General features: G+C 43.2%; 2 protein-coding genes across 2 annotated transcripts in view; one reads left to right on the top strand and one right to left on the bottom strand.

The window, feature by feature from the left end:
• The window catches only part of SLC13A5 (solute carrier family 13 member 5), an 86,541-nt gene extending 86,354 nt beyond the window's left edge, over positions 1 to 187 (bottom strand). The window contains exon 1 of the mRNA XM_058431482.1: positions 148 to 187. The gene's annotated coding sequence lies outside the window, so the exon portion shown is untranslated. The remainder of the gene's footprint in view (positions 1 to 147) is intronic.
• Positions 188 to 351: 164 nt separating this feature from the next.
• On the top strand, positions 352 to 12,649 carry FBXO39 (F-box protein 39). The gene is made up of 4 exons (XM_058431484.1): positions 352 to 464; positions 3,939 to 5,041; positions 11,783 to 11,959; positions 12,302 to 12,649. Exons 2-4 carry the CDS (start codon positions 4,019 to 4,021, stop codon positions 12,428 to 12,430), a joined length of 1,329 nt encoding a protein of 442 aa, XP_058287467.1. The 5' UTR covers positions 352 to 464; positions 3,939 to 4,018; the 3' UTR covers positions 12,431 to 12,649.
• The last annotated feature ends 8,551 nt before the right edge of the window (positions 12,650 to 21,200 follow it).

The following is a 21,200-nucleotide window of genomic DNA, read 5'->3' on the forward strand; positions in this document are numbered from 1 at the left end:
GGCTGGGGGAAGCCTAGTAATGCAACCTATCCAGCGGCGGCTTCGAAAAAAAACCGGGGCTGGGTCAGGATGGGAAAGGCAGCCCAAGTTCGGGGCCGAATGACTTCCCTGTGCGCAGAAGCAAGGGCAGGGGCGTGCCATCCTCACCCGGAGTGCCGGCCGAGCCTCCCGCCTCCCAACGCCTGGCCAGGGCCCCGTCTCGCCCTCTGCACATGGGATCCACTGACCCGGCAACTGCAGGTTTGGGGCTCTGCGAACCTGGGGGCAGGAACAGAGCCTTGTAGGCGGCGGCGCGTCACAAAGGCGGCCGGAGCTTGGCATTTAGCCTGGGCCAGAGCAAGGCGCAGACCCCGGGCGCCCATGGAGTTGGCGTCGGAGCAGCAGCTGCGCGGGCGGAGCAGGCAGGCGCGCTCCAGTCCCTGCAGCCCAAACCGGACGCAGCCCGAGCGGGGCTCGGCGAACGGGTAACGGGCGAACGCGGGCGGGAGCAGGCTGGGGTGGCGGTGGGGTGCCCCGAGGCCTGCGGGGGGGAGGCGGGCTGCTTTCATCACCTCCTCTGGGAAGCATCTTTGGCTGCAGGAGTTGCCCGGCCAACTCTCCTCCCGCGGTGGGTAGGACATCTTTAGATTTCCTTCCCTGGTTGGCAGCTGTGTGATGTGGTGGACCAACCCTGGGTTCGAATCCCATCTCCCCACTTACTACACGTTCTCCCTGGGAAACTTTATTCACCTTCCAACACCTCTGTTTCCGTATTTGTGAAATGGATGTGTCTGTATTCCTATCTTCCTTGACGAGACGTTGCAGAAGTACCTCGGCACCAACTTTCTTATTAATGGCAGCCAGCTCTTGCATAACGTTTACTATGTGGCAGGCATGTTCCCGGTGCTTTCCCGGTATCAGCTCACTTAATCCTCCCAACACTAGGAGAAAGGCACTATTATTACCCCATTTACAGATGTGAGGACTGAGACCCAAAGAAATTGACTTGCCTAAGGTCATCCGACTGTAATGGGCATAGCTAGGATCCAGCCCACTAAGCTACACCGCCTCTGCTGGGGTCTGGGGGGGTAAGGGGAGGTTCCCAGTCATTAAATAGAATTTGGAGTCTCCTTGCAGCAACTCTTCCAGACACACATATTCTTCCAACCCCACCCTTACAGCACCAGTATCTGATGATTCTTCTGACCTACGACCTTGCTAGGCCAAAAGGTTTCCTGGAGCATTTATTTATTTATTTATTTATTTATTTTATTATACGTTAAGTTCTGGGATACATGTGCAGAACATGCAGGTTTGTTACATAGGTATACATGTGCCATGGTGGTTTGCGCATCCATCAACCCATCATCTAGGTTTTAAGGCCTGCATGCATTAGGTATTTGTCCTAATGCTCTCCCTCCCCTTGCCCCCCACCCCCCGACAGGCCCCATTGTGTGATGTTCCCCTCCCTGTGTCCATGTGTTCTCATTGCTCGACTCCCACTTATGAGTGAGAACATGCGGTGTTTGGTTTTCTGTTCCTGTGTTAGTTTGCTGAGAATGATGGTTTCCAGCTTCATCCATGTCCCTGCAAAGGACATGAACTCATTCTTTTTTATGGATGCATAGTATTCCATGGTGTATATGTGCCACATTTTCTTAATCCTGTCGATCATTGATGGGCATTTGGGTTGATTCCAAGTCTTTGCTTTGTGGAGCTTTTAAATTGGTTTATCTCTTCTGCAGCACCTTTTAGGAGCTTTGCTCGGTGGTGAGTGCTGTGGAGGCCCCTAGCCTTGGGCAGTTTACAAGTGATTGAAGAGACCTATTTCTTCATTTGTTAAATGTTTAAGTACTTCTCAAAAGCAGAAGGAGGATGTCAAGGGGTGTGTGGATCCCTTGGGAGAGAAAGGCAAGGACACAGGTTATACAAAGAGGGGCACTGGCAAGAGGTAGCAGAAGGAGGCAGACTAAATGTGGACGCAGCCATGCTGGGAACCACTGGGGTGCCATGTCATGGGTGGGGCGGGCTGCTGTTAAATCCTTTATGGAAGTCTGTTCGGATGTGGAGGTGGGAGGGCCAGCTGGAGACTGGGGCCAAATCGGTGAGTGGGTGGTGAGAGAAAGTGATGCGATAGTGAGGACAAAGCCTGGAGAAGGTCCCTGGGGAGGCCCACACCTGTGCTTACTTGAGGTTGCTCACTGCCACTGTGGTGTTGGTGGGAGCTGGAGGAGACTTGGAGTCCATCAAAGGAAAGAGGATGGGAGACAGGCAGGGTACCTGCCATGGGTTCTATTCAGCTGCTAGACACAACGGGTGAAATGTACACAGAGCCACAGGAATAAACAGTAAGTTTATTCCCACAAGCAGTAAGTACACATTTTGCAGGCACACATACAAACAAAAAGATGCACATCAAACACATTTGAACAGTTGTCTATGGTGGGGGCAATGGAATGGGACAGAGGGTTAAAATGGAACACGTGAATAAATAAAACCAGAGAGGGGTCTTGCACAGACAAATAATGTCGGTCCTGAATTGAGAAATGTGATTCACTTGCCCCTACACCCTTGAGGCCCAAGAGGTGGGGACAGGAAAAAAAAGTACAGAAGAAAGAGTCAAAAAGCCTAAGTTCCAGTCTGGGGCCTGATACTAACTTGCTGTGAGACTATAGGTGAGTCCCTTCACCTCTCTGGCCTTCAGTGTTCATCTGAAAAGAAATCGATTCTCAGGTCTCTTTCCAGCCCCACAATTTTATGAGCCATGATCAATAATCTTAGGTTTACTTGGTAAAGTAGTCAGTGAGAGCTTTAAGGAGTGGTAGGGCTTGAGCTTTGAACAGTGGGGGTTTGGGAGGGGCAAACAACATGAGGAGAGTTTTTAGGCAAATGAAACTTTGAAAGCAAAAAACTGTAAAAAGTTTAGCAGATGGCTATAAAATATCTATGGATGAAGCAGACACTCGCCCAGCTCTCTGCTGGGACTCTGTAGTTGGGTCAGAAGCTTTCCAGCCTTCCCTACCTCTTCCTTCAACAGTTACCAAATCATGTCTTCTAAAGAACTTGCAAACACATCCCCATTCCCACCACAATGCCTGGACTCTGCTCTTGACCGTCCTTCCTCTATCCCCCAGAGTGTCCTTTCCATACCTCAAAACTCACCACATGGCTTCCAGACATTTGACCCATCAACCTTCATGGGTCTCCGTGACCTCAGCTGGGGTTTTCCACCCTGTTCGGCTGTTACAGCTCTTGAATGTAAACACAACTGTCAGCAATGTAAGAAGGGGACAGGCCATGTCAGGATTCCAGAATCTTGGGGAAAGGGGAAGTGGGACTCTCTGGCTTCTAGGACATAATCTTTATCACATCACGCAAGACCCCTTGATCCAGCACCTCCCACTGCTCCCACGTGATCCAGTTCCTCCATTTCCAGCCCACTTAACAAGTTAAGTGCCAGATGACCAAACCATTTTTAGTTCTCTGAATGGGAACACATCACATACATTCACAGTTCTGGGCTTTGCACGTATTGTTCCCTCTGCCCAGAATGCATCAGTTCCTCCACCACTACCACTAGGCTCACCTGATCTGCCTTGCAAATCCTACTCACCTTTCAAAACCCAACTCAGACGTCACTTCCTCTGAGCAGCCCTCTCTCTACTTCCAAACACTGTATTTAGTCAAACAGTAAGTCACCTTCCAAGTGCGCTACCCCACACTATGAGTCCGCCTGAAACTTCCCGCTCTCTCACAGGGTTATAATTGAGTACTGGTCTGTATCCCTGGATAGACTGTGAAGTCCTTGCACAGTCCTTGTGGACTGTGTCATGAATGTATCATTGAACCACCCACACCTGGCACAGTGCCTAATGCACTTGGGACCACAGGGAAAGCTGGTTCATTTGAGTTTAATCTCTGTTTGACAGCTAATGGCTCTTCCTTTTTATTCCCCACAGAAAGCAAGTGATTGCTTTCCTTTCCTCAGTTTTGGAAGCCCTGCCTAACACACAGCTGCACTGTACATCTCAGTTCCTGGATGGACGAAGAAAGTGAACTGATCCAGCCCCAAGACCAGAGCTGCTGGGCCACTCTGCCCGATGTGTGTCTGTGCCGTGTTTTCTGGTGGCTAGGAGACAGGGACAGGTCCAGAGCTGCTCTTGTCTGCAGAAAGTGGAACCAGATGATGTATTCTGCTGACCTCTGGCGGTCCAGGACCATCACCTTCAGCGGGAGACCTTCCAGGGTACATGCATCTGAAGTTGAGTCAGCTCTTTGGTATGTTAAGAAGTTTGGTCGTTATCTGGAGCGCCTGGAGGTCAAATTCCTGAATCCTTACAATGCTGTCTTGACCAGGAAGTTCCAGGTCACCATGCGGGGCCTCCTGTCTCGTCTGAGTAAGAGCAACAACCGTCTGAAATCTCTTTCCATCCAATACCTGGAGCTGGACCGCCTGGTGTGGAGGAACACCATCAGGAGCTCATTCATCAGGAGCTTGAGCCTCTTCTTAAAGAAGATGGGCAAACATCTGGAATATCTCAACCTAAAAGGGGCCAGGCTGACCGTGGAGCAAGGCTGCCAAATTCTCGACTCCCTCAGCTACATGAGGAATGAGAATATGATCTCAGAGCTCAACATCGAGGACTATTTCAGCCATCACCTTGCTGTCTACAGCAGCCCCCAGTTCAAAAAGACCATGTCCACCTTCCACCGTCTTGTGTCCCTGAACCTCAACTACAACTGTATCTCCGACGAGCTGCTTGAGAACTTGTGTGAGAACGCCAGCACCCTCCGTACCATCAACATCAAATGCCACATTCATGACCCCCACGGACAGGTCATCTGGGGTATGTCCTGGGCCAAGCTGGCCAGGCAGGCCACCAATCTGAAGGTGAACTTCTTCTTTGAACGGATCATGAAGTACGAACGCTTAGCCCGAATCCTCTTGCAGGAGATCCCGATCAGGAGCATCAGTCTGAGAAGCTGCTATTTCAGTGACCCAGACTGGTCAATGAGACCCACTCTGATAGATCTCCTGCCCACCTTCCGGCACACTCTGCAGGTAGGTAGGACTTGTGAGGAGTGACTGCTGTTCAGGTGACTGGCTTCCCCAGAAGAAAGTCCACTGCTGCCTGCTCTTGGCTGGGCTCCCAAATGTTCACTCAATCTCAGATTGAAGTTCTAGGAAATATCACCAACTAAGCCTCCTGCCCTCCTCCCAAGACGACAGTAGGCAACAAAAGCTGCTACTCACTTCCTACATGTGGTACAGACACAAGGAATTATCTGGTTAGCTGTCAGCCAGGGAAAGCCCCTAAGTCCCCACTCAGAGCTATGAATCCCGAGCCTGGAGGTGCCTTGCAGGTGAATAGCGGCTGGGCTGCCTCTTCCTACCTTTCCACGAGGCCGCAGCAGCATGCAGGAGACCCTGTGGCTCCTATGATCAGATCTCAGTGGGGGATCTGTCTGGTTATAGCAGTGCCAGTTCCCGGTAATTGGGGAGATAGAATGGGGAGGACCAGGCCAGACACAAAGTCAAATTTGATTTACACAACTGAAGAGCTCAGAGCTTCTGGGCTTTTCCCTAATCTAATAGCTTTCTCACCTGTAAGATCAGGATAATTTTGTCTTTCCAAGGACCTCACAGTGGTTGTGACAATTGATATTCACAGGTTTATGTATCTCTACAAACATGGATGGACTCCAAGTGCTAATACCTCATTAGGTACCCACATAAACCAAAGGTGGGGTAGGGCACACATCATCATGATCCTTGTGTGCTGCAGAAGAACTTGAGGTTCAGTGACCAGCCCACAGTCACCCAGCCAGTCCACTGCAGGGCTGGGACGAGCACCTTGTATACTCCAAGTACACTGCCTCCAAATTCCAAGTTTTGCAACCTTAGATGAGATCACCATCATTCTCAAATCTCTTCCTCTAAGAACTACATGTCCAATGTCCCTTATCTGAAAAGTCCCCAAATTCCATTAACACCAGACCTGTCCTACAAGAAATGCTAAAGGGAGTTCTTCAGTCTGAACGAAAAGGGCATTAATGATCAATAAGAAATCATCTGAAGGTCCAAGATGTATAGTTACTATTACTTACTGGTAATAGTAAGTACACAGAAAAACATAGAATATTGTAACACGGGAATTGTGGTGAGGAAACTACTCATATCTTACGTAGAAAGACAAACATATAAGCCGATCGAAAATAATAACAACAACAACTTTTAAGACATAGGCAGTACAGTAAGATACAAATAGAAATAACAAAAAGTTAAACAGTAGAGAGACAAAGTTAAAGTAAAAAGTTTTTATTAAGTTTAGTTTTGCTTGTCTATTAGTTTGTTTATGCAATCAGTGTTAAGTTGTCATCAGTTTAAAATAATGAGTTATAAGATATTGTTTGCAAGCCTCATGGTAACGTCAAATCTAAAAACATACAACAGATAAAATAAACAGCAAGACATTAAACATACCTCCAGAGAAAATCACCTTCCCTAAAAGGAACACAGGAAGGAAGAAAAGAAGGAAGAGAAGACCACAAAACAACCAGAAAACAAATAACAAAATGGCTAGAGTAAGTCCCTACTTAGTAATAACATTGAATACAAATGGACTAAACCCTCCAATCAAAAGACAGGTGGCTGAACAGATTAAAAAGAAAGACTCAATTATCTGCTGTCTACAAGTAACACATTTCACCTATAAAGACACACATAGAATGAAAATAAAGAGATGGGAAATGATATTTAATGCCAATGGAAACCAAAAAAGAGCAGGAGTAGCTATACTTATATCAGACAAAATAGATTTCAAGACAAAATCTGTAAAAAGAGACAGAGTCATTATATAATGATAAAAGAGTCAATTCAGCAAGAGGATATAATAATTGTAAGTATATATGCAGTCAACACCGGAGCACCCAGACATATAAAGCAAATATTATTAGAGCTAAAGAGAGAGATAGATCCCGATATAATAACAGCTAGAGACTTCAGCACCCCCCTTTCCCTATTGGATAGATCTTCAAGGCAGAAAATCAACAAAGAAACAGCAGACTTAGTCTGCATTATAGACCAAAAGGGCCTAAAGGATATTTACAGAACATTTCATCCAATGGCTGAAGAATACACACTCTTCTCTTTAGCACATGGATCATTCACAAAGATAGGCCATATGTTAGGTCAAAAAAAAGTCTTAAAACATTCAAAAAATTGAAATTATAGCAAGCATCTTCTCTGACCACAACAGAATAAAACTAGAAATTAATAACAAGAAACTTTGGAAATTAATGAACACACGGAAATTAAATAATATGCTCCTGAATGACCAGTGGGTCATGAAGAGATTAAGAAGGAAATTGAAATATTTTTGAAACAAACAATATGGAGACACAGCTACCAAAACCTGTGGGATACAGTGAGCAATACTAAGAGGGAAGTTCATAGCTATAAGCGCCTACATCAAAAAAGAAGAAAAACTTCAAAGAAACATTCTAATGATACACTTTAAAGGACTAAAAAAACCAAGAGCAAACCAATCCCATAATTGGTAGAAGAGAAGAAATAATAAAGATTGGAGCAGAAATGAGTGAAAGTGAAACAAATAATGCAAAAGATCAATGAAATAAAAGTTTTTTGAAAAATAAGCAAAATTAACAAACCATTAGCCAAAAGAAGAAAAAATGAGAGAAGACCCAAATAAATAAAATCAGAGCGGAAAAAGGAGACATTACAACCAATACCAGAGAAATCCAAAGGATAATTAGAGCCTACAACGAGCAACTATATGCCAATAAATTGGAAAACCCAGAAGACATGGATAAATTCCTAGACACGTACAACCAACCGAGATTGAACCATGAAGAAATCCAGAACCTGAACAGACCATTGACAAGTAACAAGATAGAAACTGTAATAAAAAGTCCCCAAGCAAAGAAAAGCCCTTGACCTGATGGCTGTACTGCTGAATTTTATCAATTTTATCAAATATTTAAAGAAGAACTAACACCAATCCTACTCAAACTATTCCAGAAAAATAGAAGCAGAGGGAATACTTCTAAACTCATTCTACAAGGCTGGTATTACCCTGATACCAAAGCCAGATAAAGACACATCAAAAACAAGAAAACTATAGGTGAATATTCCTAATGAACATTGATGGAAAATTCCTCAACAAATTACCAGCAAGCCAAATTCGACAACACATTACAAAGATCATTCATCCTGACCAAGTGGGATTTATCCCAGGGATGCAAGAATGGTTCAAAATATGCAAATAAATCAATGTGATACCTCAAAACAACAGAATGAAGATTATTTTAATTGATGCTGTAAAAGCATTTCATAAAATTCAACATTCCTTCATGATTAAAACTCTCAAAGAACTGGGTATAGAAGGAGCATACCTCAATACAATAAAAGCCATATATGACAGACCCATAGCTAGTATCATACTGAATGGGGAAAAACTGAAAGCCTTTTCTTTAAGATCCAGAACAGAGCAAGGATGCCACTGTTACCACTGCCATTCAACATAGTACTGGAAGTCCTGGCTAGAGCAATCAGATGAGAGAAATAAAGGGCATCCAAATAGAAAATGAAGTCAAATAATTCTTGCTTGAAGATGGTATGATCTTATATTTGGAAAAACCTAAAGACTCTACCAAAAAAAAAAAAAAACTATCAGCTAAACAAAGTCAGTAAAGTTGCAGGATACAAAATCAACATACAAAAATCAGTAGCATTTCTATATGCCAACAGTGAACAATCTGAAAAAGAAATCAAGAAAGTAATCCTGTTTACAATAGCTACAAATAAAATTAAATACCTAGGAATTAACCAAAGGAATGAAAGATCTCTACAATGGAAAGTATAAAATACTATGCAAGAAATTGAAAAGGACACAAAAAACGGAAAGATATTCTATGTTCATGAGTTGGCCTCATAAAATGTGTTAGGGAGGATTCCCTCTTTTTCTATCAATTGGAATAGTTTCAGAAGGAATGGTACCAGTTCCTCCTTGTACCTCTGGTAGAATTCAGCTGTGAATCCATCAGGTCCAGGACTCTTTTTGGTTGGTAAGCTACTGATTATTGCCACAATTTCAGAGCCTGTTATTGGTCTATTCAGAGATTCAAATTCTTCCTGGTTTAGTCTTGAGAGGGTGTATTTGTCAAGGAATTTATCCATTTCTTCTAGATTTTCTAGTTTATTTGTGTAGAGGTGTTTGTAGTATTCTCTGATGGTAGATTGTATTTCTGTGGGATCGGTGGTGATATCCCCTTTTTCATTTTTTATTGCATCTATTTGATTCTTCTCTCTTTTCTTCTTTATTAGTCTTGCTAGCGGTCTATCAATTTTGTTGATCTTTTCAAAAAACCAGCTCCTGGATTCATTAATTTTTTTTGAACGGTCTTTTGTGTCTCTATTTCCTTCAATTCTGCTCTGATTTTAGTTATTTCTAGCCTTCTGGTAGCTTTTGAATGTGCTTGCCCTTGCTTTTCTAGTTCTTTTAATTGTGATGTTAGGGTGTCAATTTTGGATCTTTCCTGCTTTCTCTTGTGGGCACTTAGTGCTATACATTTCCCTCTACACACTGCTTTGAATGTGTCCCAGAGATTCTGGTGTGTTGTGTCTTTGTTCTCGTTGGTTTCAAAGAACATCTTTATTTCTGCCTTCGTTTCATTATGTACCCAATAATCATTCAGGAGCAGGTTGTTCAGTTTCCATGTAGTTGAGTGGTTTTGAGTGAGTTTTTTAATCCTGAGTTGGAAGAATCAATGTTGTCAAAATGTTTATACTATCGAAAGCCATCTACAGATTCAGTGCAATCCTATCAAAATACCAATGACATTCTTCACAGAAATACAACAAAGAATCTTAAATTTATATATATGTATATATATACATATATATGTGTATATATACATACATATATGTGTATATATACACATATATATATACATACATATATATGTATATATATGGAACCACAAAAGATGCAGAATAGCCAAAGCTGTCCTGACCAAAAAGAACAAAACTGTGAAAACCACATTACCTGACTTCAAAATATCTTACAGAGCTATAGTCACTAAAACAGTATGAGACTGACATAAAAACAGATTTTGAGCCCCTTATATATTCTGGTTATTTATTAATCCCATAAAGACCAACGGAACAGAATAGAGAACCCAGAAACAAATTCATTCATCTGTAGTGAACTCATGTTTGACAAAGGTGCCAAAAACATACATTGGGAAAAGGACGATCTCCTGTTCAGGAAATGGTGCTAGGAAAACTGGATAGCCATATGCAGAGGAATGAAACTAGACTGCTATTTCTTGCCATATGTGAAAATCAAATCAAAATGGACTAAAGACTTCAAGCTAAGGCCTCAAACTATGAAACTGCTACAAGAAAACATTGGGGAAACTCTCCAGGGCATTGAACTGGGCAAAGATTTCTTGAGCAATACCCCACAAGCACAGGCAATCTAAGCAAACATAGACAAATGGGATCACATCAAGTTAAAAAGTGTCTGCACAATGAAGGAAACAATCAACAAAGTGAAGAGACAACCCACAGGAAGAATGGGAGAAAATATCTGCAAGCTACCCATATCACAAGGGATTAATAAATAAACAGAATATATAGAGCTCAAACAACTCTATAGGAAAAAAATAGTAATCCAATTAAAAAATAGGCAAAAGACCTGAACAGATACTTCTCAAAAGAAGACATATAAATGGCAAAATAGGTACATTAAAAGGTGCTCAACATCACTGATCATCAGAGAAATGCAAATCAAAACCACAATGAGATATTATCTCACCCCAGTTAAAACGATTTTTATTCAAAAGACAGGCAATAGCAAATGCCGGAAAGGATGCAGAGAAAAGGAAATTCTCATACACAGTTGGTGGGAATTTAAAGTAGTACAGCCACTGTAGAGAACGGTTTGGAAGTTCCTCAAAAAACTAAAAATAGAGCTTACATATGATCCAGCAATCTCACTGCTAGGTATATACCCCAAAGAAAGAAAGTCAATATATCAAAGAGATGTCTGCACTCTCATGTTTATTGCAGCACTGTTCACAATAGCCAATATTTGGAAGCAACCTAAGTGTCCATCAATGGATAAAGAAAATGTGGTACATGTACACAATGGAGTACTATTCAGTCACAAAAAAGAATGAGATTCTGTTGCTTGCAATAACATAGATGCAACTGAGGTTGTTATGTTAAGTGAAATATGCTAGGCACCGAAGGACAAACTTTGCATGTTCTCACTTATTTGTGGGAGCTAAAAATTAAAACAATTTAACTCATGGAGATAGAGAGTAGAAGGATGGTTACCAGAGGCTGGGAAGGGTAGTAGGGGGTGCAGAGGGAAGTGGGGATGGCTAATGGGTACAAAAAAAGTTAGAAAGAATGAACAAGATCTAGTATTTGATAGCATGACAGGGTGTCTATAGTCAATGATCATTTAATTGTACATTTTTAAAAAACTAAAAGAGTATAAGTGGATTGTTTGTAACACAAAGGATAAATGCTTGAAGTTAAGGATACTCTATTTACCCCATTGTGATTATTACATATTGTATGCCTACATCAAAATATCCCATATACCCCATAAATATATATACCTATGTACCACAAAAATTAAAGATTAAAATTGAAAGCCCCCAAACAATCACGGCTATCAGGCCCAGAGCCAGGTCATGGAAATGTTACAGAACAACTCAGTCTCAGCATCTCTGCCCACACGCATCTTCCCTTTTGGTGCTCTTCCAGAAATTAACTTGTGAATTCAACAATAACCATGAGTCACTCGACGAGGAGCTGCACCTCCTCATCATATCCTGCAGGAAGTTGTTTTACTTCAAAATCTGGGCTTTCCTTGATGTTAGTTTTGTGGAGCGGATCCTGAAGAGTCAGAAAGAACGGCAGTGTGCCCTGCGTATATTCAAGGTAAGAGGCCCCCAGGCTGGTTGCACAGGGTAGAGTGGGGACATCCAGGAATGGTGCTTCTGCTCTGGAACGAAGGGCAGAGATAAGGCAGTGGGGGACAATCATCTGTTCATTGGAAATCAGCAGTTTCACAGAAGGGAATCTGGAGCTCTCTTTTCTAGTAGTTGGATTTGGTCTTTTTCTGATTCTGCCAACATATTTTCCTGATTCAACAATTGTACGTGGAGATCATTTAAGTTGTTGTCAAGCCCTGAAAAGTGTAGTCACCGTGTGTGTGTGTGTGTGTGTGCGTGTGTGTGTGTGTGCATGCTCATATGTGGATGTATTTCTCTGTTGGCACAGGTGAGAATTTATACAAACAGAAATGACACGAACGAAGAGGACAAGACCTTGCGGGAAATTTACAGGAAGTACAGAAAGCTGATCGAATCAGAGCTTAGCTATTTGGTCATCGCTTACTCTATAATGTAATGAGTGCTCTCCAGATGAAGAAAGCTAGGAGCACTTCGAACTTGAAAATCATTTCTCTTAGAACTACACTTGGGCACTGCCAGCCCTTTTGTTCCTCTCTCTCCCCACTTTTTTTGTCAGCTCCACAACAACACGAGCAGCCCAGCAAAAGCTGCGACTGCCGATAACCTGAAGGCTCCAGGTGGCTTTAAAGCTTTAAAGCGCTATGTTTACCAACGATCCAGGTGTAATTTCTCTTTTCGTCAATTTTGCTTTTTGACACCCTCACTCATCCACAGAGCTAAAAACCCAAAGCCACTCAGAGTAGCTTCCTTTTTTTTTTTTTTTTGAGATGTGTTGACAAAAAGAATCAAACTCTGTAAAATATTTTTAGAGATTTATTCTGAGCCAAATATGAGTGACCATGGCCTGTGATACAGCCCTCAGGAGGTCCTGAGAACATGTGCCCAAGGTGATCGGGGTACAACTTGCTTTTATATGTTTTAGGAGGAATGAGACATCAATCAAATAGATTTAAGAAATATATTGGTTTGATTCAGAGAGGCGGGGCAACAAAGCAGAGGCTTCCAGGCTGTAGGTAAATTTCAACATTTTCTGGTTGACAATTGGTTGAGTTTATCTGAAGACCTGGGATCAACAGAAAGGAAATGTTTGGGTTAAGATAAAGGATTGTGGAGATCAAGTTTTACTGCGCAAAGGAAGCTCTCAGATAGCAGACTTCAGAGAGAGCAGGTTGTAAAATGTTTCTTATTGGAATTAGAATGGTCCCTGGCTCTTAGTTGATTATCTCCTGGAACAGGAAAGAAAGGAAGGAAAACAAAGCAGAAAGGAGATTCTCTATAGAATATGGATTTTTCCCACAAGAAACTTTGCAGGGCAATTTCAAGGTATGGCAAGAAAATATGTTTTGGGATAAAACATTTTGATTTTCTTCCTTGTTACGCCAGAGTCAGATTGAAAAGTCACCATATACAGGGTTAACTAAAACCCATCTGATTAGAATTTATGGCTTGTAGGGCATGATTCCGCAGACCCCTTAGATTGGAATTTGGGCAAGGTTTAAAAAAAAAAAATCAGAGCTTAGTCCTCAGACAGAGTCTCGTTCTGTTGCCCAGTCTAGAGTGCAGTGGTGCAATCTCGGCTCACTGCAACTTCTGCCTCTCAGGTTCAAGCAATTCTCCTGCCTCAGCCTCCAAGTAGCTGGGATTACAGGCACGCACCACCATGCCCAGATAATTTTCATATTTTTTGTAGACATAAGGTTTCACCACATTGGCCAGGCTGGTCTCCAACTCCTGGCTTCAAATGATCCACCTGCCTTAGCCTCCCAAAATGCTGGGATTACAGGCGTGAGCCACGGCACCCAGCCCCAAAATAGACTCTTACTAGAGGACCCTGACTCCTGATAACCTGTGCACCTGAAAAGGTATGTGTAACCACTGAGCAAATAGAATCACGTTTTCTGCTGACTGACATTATCAGTTTAGAAATCCGTTGTATCCACTGACCTTCATGCGGGAGCCTCCTGACATTGACATTGTGTGGGTCCAATCTCAGATGCATAGAAATCTGCAGCCTGCCCTTGGATGAAGCAGGAAAAGCCCTACTTTTAGGAGGAGTCTGCTCAGAGCTGGAACTCCCTCCCACAGGAGGAACTCAGCCCCTGACTTAATGGCATCATGGACTCAAATCTCCTGCCTCTGTTTTTCCTGTGTCTCCTTTATTTTTCCACAAATATGCTGAGACCGGGTCTGTGATGTTGGACATAGATGTGAATGGCCAAGTTTGATGGCCCCAAACCTGGCTTTTGGAGCCAGGTGTCTGGGTGAGTACTGGCCTGCCATGAACTTGTCTTGTGCCTTGGGGCAAGAATTTAACCTCCCTGAGTTTCAGCTTCTTTGTGTGTAAATGAAGAAAAAAATTAATTACATGCATTGCAACACACACACCTGGCCCGTGTTGGCTTTTATCTTGTTTGATATATGAAGGAACAGGCTCTAAGGAAGTTAACTTACCCCGAGTCATACAGCCAGTTTGTGGCAGAACTAATACCAAAGTCTCCAGATTTAGAACCCAAGACTCTTTCTTCTACCCAAACAACAAAATGAGAAGAACCCATTCCCTCTCCCTTCCTCCACCCAGCTTGTCTCGACAGATATTAAAGTGATCACTGGTTGAGTGTTTACACTCTAGACATAAAATTTAATCCTCACACAGCTCTAGAAAGTAAAGACTACTGTTATCCCTCTTTTAGAGGGATCCTGAAGGGTTGGCAAGTCTACCCTGCCCCGGTCACACATTTAGGAAGTGCTGGAAGTGAGTGTCAAACTCAACCTAATTCCAGAGCTCTGCTCTTAATTCCTACATATTATCCCCCACAGCAAGAGGATTTGGGGTCTGTTGTACCATAATTCTATTAGGTGAAGAGCATGGTTGGAAGAGAGGATCAATGATAATAATAAATTCCTGAGCCCATGCCATAGACATTGTATTACTTCTGGTCCTTTGACGGTTTTGTGCATGCGGTGGCATAGAGTTCTGTTTTTCAATAGATATAAATTAATAAAATCCCAGAACACTTTTAACAAGTGACATTTCAGATTTTGTTTGTCTTGCCTCTTGTGTGCTGTGCCCATATTTTTGCTTAGCTGAGGTTTTCAGAAGTGAGAAATGTTGGTGACATTGTCAGACAAAGGATTTGCCACTGTTATAGATTCACCATCCACCACATGGCACTCACAGGTGGCATTTATTCACAAACAGACCTCAAGGACTCCAAAATACTGAAGATTTCCCATGGTATCCAGAGATGATGAGGGAACAAGGGTCTGTACCAGCTTGAGCAACAGGCACCCGTCAATATGGCTTGTTACTGACACATTAATCTCCATGGCAACAGAAAGCTATCCTTTCCTTAATTTTAACCATCCCAACAAATTTGAGAAATGCTAACTCCCTCCAATAAAGAGTTTGTGAACCTAATTGAGATAGTCCTTTTAAATGCCATTTATGACATATGGCAGGCAATGGGAAGTATTTTCTAAATAACTTGTCTTCTTTAAGGATTTTAAGGAATATATGCCAGGGGCTGACAGCCACAACTCACACAAGCCTCAGAGCAAGCTCCCCTCTGCTCCATAATGACTTCACTATGTAATTGGTATGAAGGTAAACACAGAAAAAAAAAGCTGGCTCAGGCTTTTTAGGTATTAATGAGACTTCAGTGTTTGGGGTACAACTCGGTCGATAGCATTCTGCTACTTCCATTTCTGGGCTAGACTAGATACTTTTCAAAGTCTCCATTCACAGCTTTAAGGTTTGTGCCTTCAAGACACACTTACTTTTTAGGGCTGTAGGCCAAATTGAAAGAAGCCAACCTGGCATCTTATAATGTTGACTGTAGGTTTGCATGTAGTAAACAGGGAGATGTTTCACTATTTCTTCTCTGTCCCATTAGCTTTTCTCAGTCCTTGAGGCAATGTATGTACCAGCAGACAGCAGAAGTTAGTCAATTTCTTTTCAAAGTCCGGCCAAAGATAAGCATCTTTAAGCCTCTGCCACACCACTGCACTCCAGCCTGAGCAACAGAGCGAGACCCCATCTCTAATACAAATAAACAATAGGTAAAACAGAAATAAGCCTCTACACTTCTTGACTTCTTCCTCCAATACTCTTTTGGAATTGCCTTTGGCAAAGTGTCATTGGGGGCTAATTGCCAAATCTAGAGGATGCTTTTCCTTTCTTAGCTGACTCTCTGGAGGCTTCGACCTGCTGACCCAGTGCCTCAAAAAGTGGCACCCATGACGGCCATGCTCTCCTGGCTTCCTCCAGCTCCTAGGATGTCTCGCTCAACCTGAGAGTGTTGGCGCTTCTCAGGGCTCAGCCCCTCCACAGCTTCTACCACCACTGTCTGCAGATGTCTCCCAGCCCTCTTGCTACAGCCAGACCTCTCTCCACCCACGGGCTCCTCATAGCGAGAGAGCTTGCCTCCTTTGCTCTCCCACCCTCACCCTTATTTTATTATTGTTTTTTAAGACAAGAGTCTCACTCTATTGCCCAGGCTGGAGTGCAGTGGCACTATCTCAGCTCACTGCAACCTCTGCCTCCCAGCTTCAAGCGATTCTCTTGCCTCAGCCTCCTGAGTAGCTGAGATCATAGCCACCCGCCACCACATCTGGCTAATTTTTGTATTTTTAGTAGAGATGGGGTTTCACCATGTTGGCCAGGCTGGTCTCGAACTCCTGACCTCAAGTGATCCACCCACTTCAGCCTCCCAAAGTGCTAGGATTACAGGCGTGAGCTGCCATGCCCAGCCTTCACCCTCATTTTAGAAGCCCTCCTTCTACATTCCCTCTCAGCATTCCACTCGCTGTGCTACTTAAGCCAGAAACCTGGGAGCTACCCTAGATCCCTCCCTGTCCCTCGCCCTGTATAACAAATCAGTCTCCAAACCACTTAGCCCCTAGACATTTCTGGACTCTGTCCTGTCTTCACTATTTCTATATTCATGTCTTAACTCAGCCTCTCTTATGTCTCCCTGGATTACTGGGCCTTCTACATTGCCTTCAGGCCTCCCAGTCCAATCTCTCCGAGCCTCCAGCCCTCAGCCCCATCTACACTTATCTAAAAGCACCCTGCTCTTTCAAGCATCGGTTTCTTCCCTCCCATCTTCCTGGAATGTCCTTCCTACCTTTTTCCTTGGCTACTGAATTTCTGCTCATGTTCCATAGCAGGTGCTCACCAATTGGTAATGGCTGTTTCAGACAGGCTCATCATCATCCTTCCTGTCTCAGTTTAGGCGGCTCCTCTTCCAGGAAGTTGTTCCTGATCCCCAAGGCTGTTCTCACAGCTATCATGGTTATTGTCGCTTCGCCTCCCTCACCACTATGCCTGCTACATGATAGGTGCTCAATAAATGTGGGATATATTATTTTGAAATTTGTACTTTTCTGCGGTCCCAGCTACTCAGGAGGCTGAGGCAGGAGGATCACCTGAGCCTGGGGAGGTCGAGGCTGCAGTGAGCCCTGATCACGCTTCTGAACTCCAGATTAGGTGACAGAGCAAGATTCTGTCAAAGAGGAAAGAAAAAGAAAGAAAGAAGAAAAAAGAAAGAAAGAAAGAAAGAAAGAAAAGAAGAGGAAGGAAGGGAAAGAAGAGGAAGGAAGGAAGAGAGGGAGGGAGGAAGGGAGGGAGGAAAAGAAAAAGAAAGAAAGAAGAAAGAAAAAGAAAGAAAGAAAGAGAAAGAAAGAAAGAGAGAGAGAAAGAGAGAGGAAATTTGTACTTTTTATTTTTATTTTTTTCTTTTTTTGACACAGAGTTTCACTCTGTCACCCAGGCTGGAGTGCAGTGGCGTGATCTCAGCTCACTGCAACCTCTGCCTCCTGGGTTCAAGCGATTCTCTTGCTTCAGCCTAGCGAGTAGCTGGGATTACAGGAGCCGCCACCACGCCTGGCTAATTTTTGTAATTTTAGTAGAAACGGGGTTTCACCGTGTTGTCCAGGCTGGCCTCAAACTCCTGACATCAGGTGATCCACCCACCTCGGCCTCCCAAAGTGCAGGTATGAGCACTTTGCCTGGACAAATTTGTACTTTTTAAAGCCCTGGTACTACTTTTCAATATTTACTCTTAGTTCGCAGATGCTTTTTCTCAAAATACTGGAAATTAACTCATTTAAGAAGAAACTGGGTACCATTTAATGGGAACCCACTACATCAGGCACTATACATACCATAACTCATTTTATCTTCACAACATCCTGGCAAGAAGAATGTTCTTCATCTGATTTACAGACCAAGAAAATGAAGATCAGAGAAGTTAAGTAACTTCCCTGAAGCCTCACAGCCACTTCGTGCAGAGCAGGAATTCAAATCCCACCCTCTCCTTTCACCGTCCCACACTCTGTGCTGTTGCAGGGGCGGTATCCTGGCAAGACGCTGACTCAGGCTTTTTAGGAAATGGTGATTTGGAACTTGACAATGATCTTTCAAAAACTTCAGTCTTAAATTAGGCAGTTACCTGCTGATCTGATACATAGAAACCCCTGCCTAGAGAGGCGCCCTTGGGATGTATCTACACTTGCTAAGAGGAAGAAATTTCCCTGACGTGCGTTGGTCAATTGGAAACCCCAAGAATCTCACTAGCCTCCTCTATCCCAGGGCCTGGGATGGCAAAGGGCTACACCAGAAAAGGGCTGTGTGGATCACAAGGACAGTGTAGGCCTCATGACTCTGAGATAACAGAACAGCGGCACAGAGAGGCTAAGCAACTTACCCTAGGTCACACAGTAAGAGGAAGAGTGAGCCAGGATTTGAACCCTCGTGTATCTGACATAAAGGCCAGCATCCCATCTATAAAATGGAGCTAGTAATCATACCAGCCTCTTCAGGTTTTTGTAAAGATTTGATGAGAACATATACAAGAAGTCACTTTATGAACTGTGGATCACAGCTGAGTGTGACAGGTCATCACTATTGTTGCCCATCAGTCAATTATCTGGGATGGCCTGAGGTTGTGTCATACCTACGTAAGCCACAGAAAAATTGACTCATGAAAGAATCAGGGCTGGGCATGAATGAACGAGAAACTATGTTTAAATGGAGCCCAGACTGCACGGGAACCAAAGTTGGGTTCTAATACCATCAGGTTGATTACCTATGGCAGAAACAGCCCAAGCAAATATGTGACCAAATGCTAACATCACACCTAAATGTCTAAGCCCTTCTGTAATTTTGAACATTAATCTGTTTTCAGGGGATGATCCGGGGAAAAGAATAAATCAAGCCATTACTGTGGTAGTTGGCAAGTGGCCACATGCCATTGACTTGGTGAGAACAAGGATGCAGATTTACTTTCCATGCTCTTAGGAAGATAATTCTAGGATCTGGGTCCTCTCTGAGGAATCTTTCCTCTCCACTCCCACTGGCTATTAGGAATCTTAGGAGCCGATAAGCTAGGAACTTGACTGTTTATACTTTCCTCTTATTTGTTTCAATGGATTAAGGTACCTAATTGTTCTATAACACCCTACGGTTTCTAACTGGCTTTCATTTAACATTGACACCGTTAATGCCACCATGCAAGAATGAACTGTTTACTTGCCTGAGAAATTGCATGTGGGATTTAAAACTTTTTCTAATATTCATTTTTTCAACTGATTATCTCTCAGGAGTTTTTTTCTGGTGGTGTTGGAGACAGTGACTGATGTTGGCGTTTTCCCAGGGTGTGGAAGCCCCCAAGTTTAAGGCCCAGCTGACTCTGTGTGTCAGATCTTCACACAAGAAGGACAAGTGATATAAGGGGTTCTCCCATTATAAAATTAACAACTGGGAGGGATAAAAAATCACACCACTAACTTTGGAGAATTCGCTGAGAAAAATTTTATGCAGAGAAAAAAAGACTTGGAACATTGTCTTCTGAATTAAACATATTAGTCTTCTTCAGGTAGCAGCAAATAGAACAATTGATTGTGACTGAGTGGCTTTCTTTCTTTCATTTTTTTTTTTTTTTTTTTTTTTTTTTGAGACGGAGTTTTGCTCTTTGTTGCCCAGGCTGGAATGCAGTGGTGTGATCTCGGCTCACTGAAATCTCTGCCTCCTGGGTTCAAGCGATTCTCCTGTCTCAGCCTCCTGAGTAGCTGGGTTTACAGGCACCCGCCACCACACCTGGATAATTTTCGTATTTTTTTTTTTTTAGTAGAGATGGTGTTTCACCATGTTGGCCAGGCTGGTCTTGAACTCCCGACCTTGGATGATCCGTCCACCGTGGCCTCCCAAAGTGCTGGGATTACAGGCGTGAGCCACCACACCAGGCCTCCAAGTACCTTTCTTATGGACCAAGTTCATTCCCAGTATTTTAGCAGTGGCGTTAGGTAGACTGTATATGATGATTCTCCTAAATAAGATTATTCTCTTTCTGTTAAATATGGTTTTCATTGATTTATGGATGTATCTGGAACTATTATTTTGGCAGGTTTTACAAGGCCTCAGAATCAGTTTGGATGCAGGAACTGTGTTTGATGTTTATGTCGAAGTTCTCATCAAAGCCTGGAAAATGTGGAGCCTTTTTGCAAGAGTGGAAATGGTTGCCTTTAAGCCAGATCTGAAACACTGTTGCCTCATTGTGAAAAACACAAGTGCCAGTGATTAACAAAGAATGTTTACCTAATTTACTTCAGATCTGTTCTCAGTTAAAGGTTAGCTCATCCTTATCAGGTGGCCACAGAAACTAGATCCCAGTAGCAGAGTGACCTTTGGAAGCTAGAATTCTAGTCAATGGACTTAAAGTGAGATTGTGGGAGCCAGTTCTTCACTTCATTAAGCAGAGTTGAAAGACTTTCTTCTTTCCAGCTCCCTATTTTCCTTCCTTGGGCTATTTTCTGTAAGTCAGACTTGGTTTGCCTCAATACTACCTATGCCCTGTAAAAATAAATTAACTACATGAGACTGTTGACTGTATGGCCACCAGCCCTGCCCTAGTGTGTGTCCTTTGCAACACCAGTATCTGAGGTGGAGCCCTCCATTCCTTGTGTTTTTCATCCACTCCCCCTTTCCTTCCTCTCCCTCCAACAGAGGACTCTTTGCACAAGAGACCAGTGGGTTAGCCAGCAGGTCTAGGAAGCTGCAAGGATAGGTCTCTGTTTTGCCCTGGGGGAGGGAGATACCAGCTTGACTCATGATCAGGTACTTTATTCCTTGTGACAGGGAGCTCAGAATCCAGCATCAGTGTTCCTATTAATTTCTTGTTAGTTTTGTAGCTTTAGGTATCTGCACT

Source organism: Hylobates moloch, unplaced genomic scaffold (assembly GCF_009828535.3).
Source record: "Hylobates moloch isolate HMO894 unplaced genomic scaffold, HMol_V3 SCAFFOLD_19, whole genome shotgun sequence".
Taxonomy (NCBI): Eukaryota; Metazoa; Chordata; class Mammalia; order Primates; family Hylobatidae; genus Hylobates; species Hylobates moloch.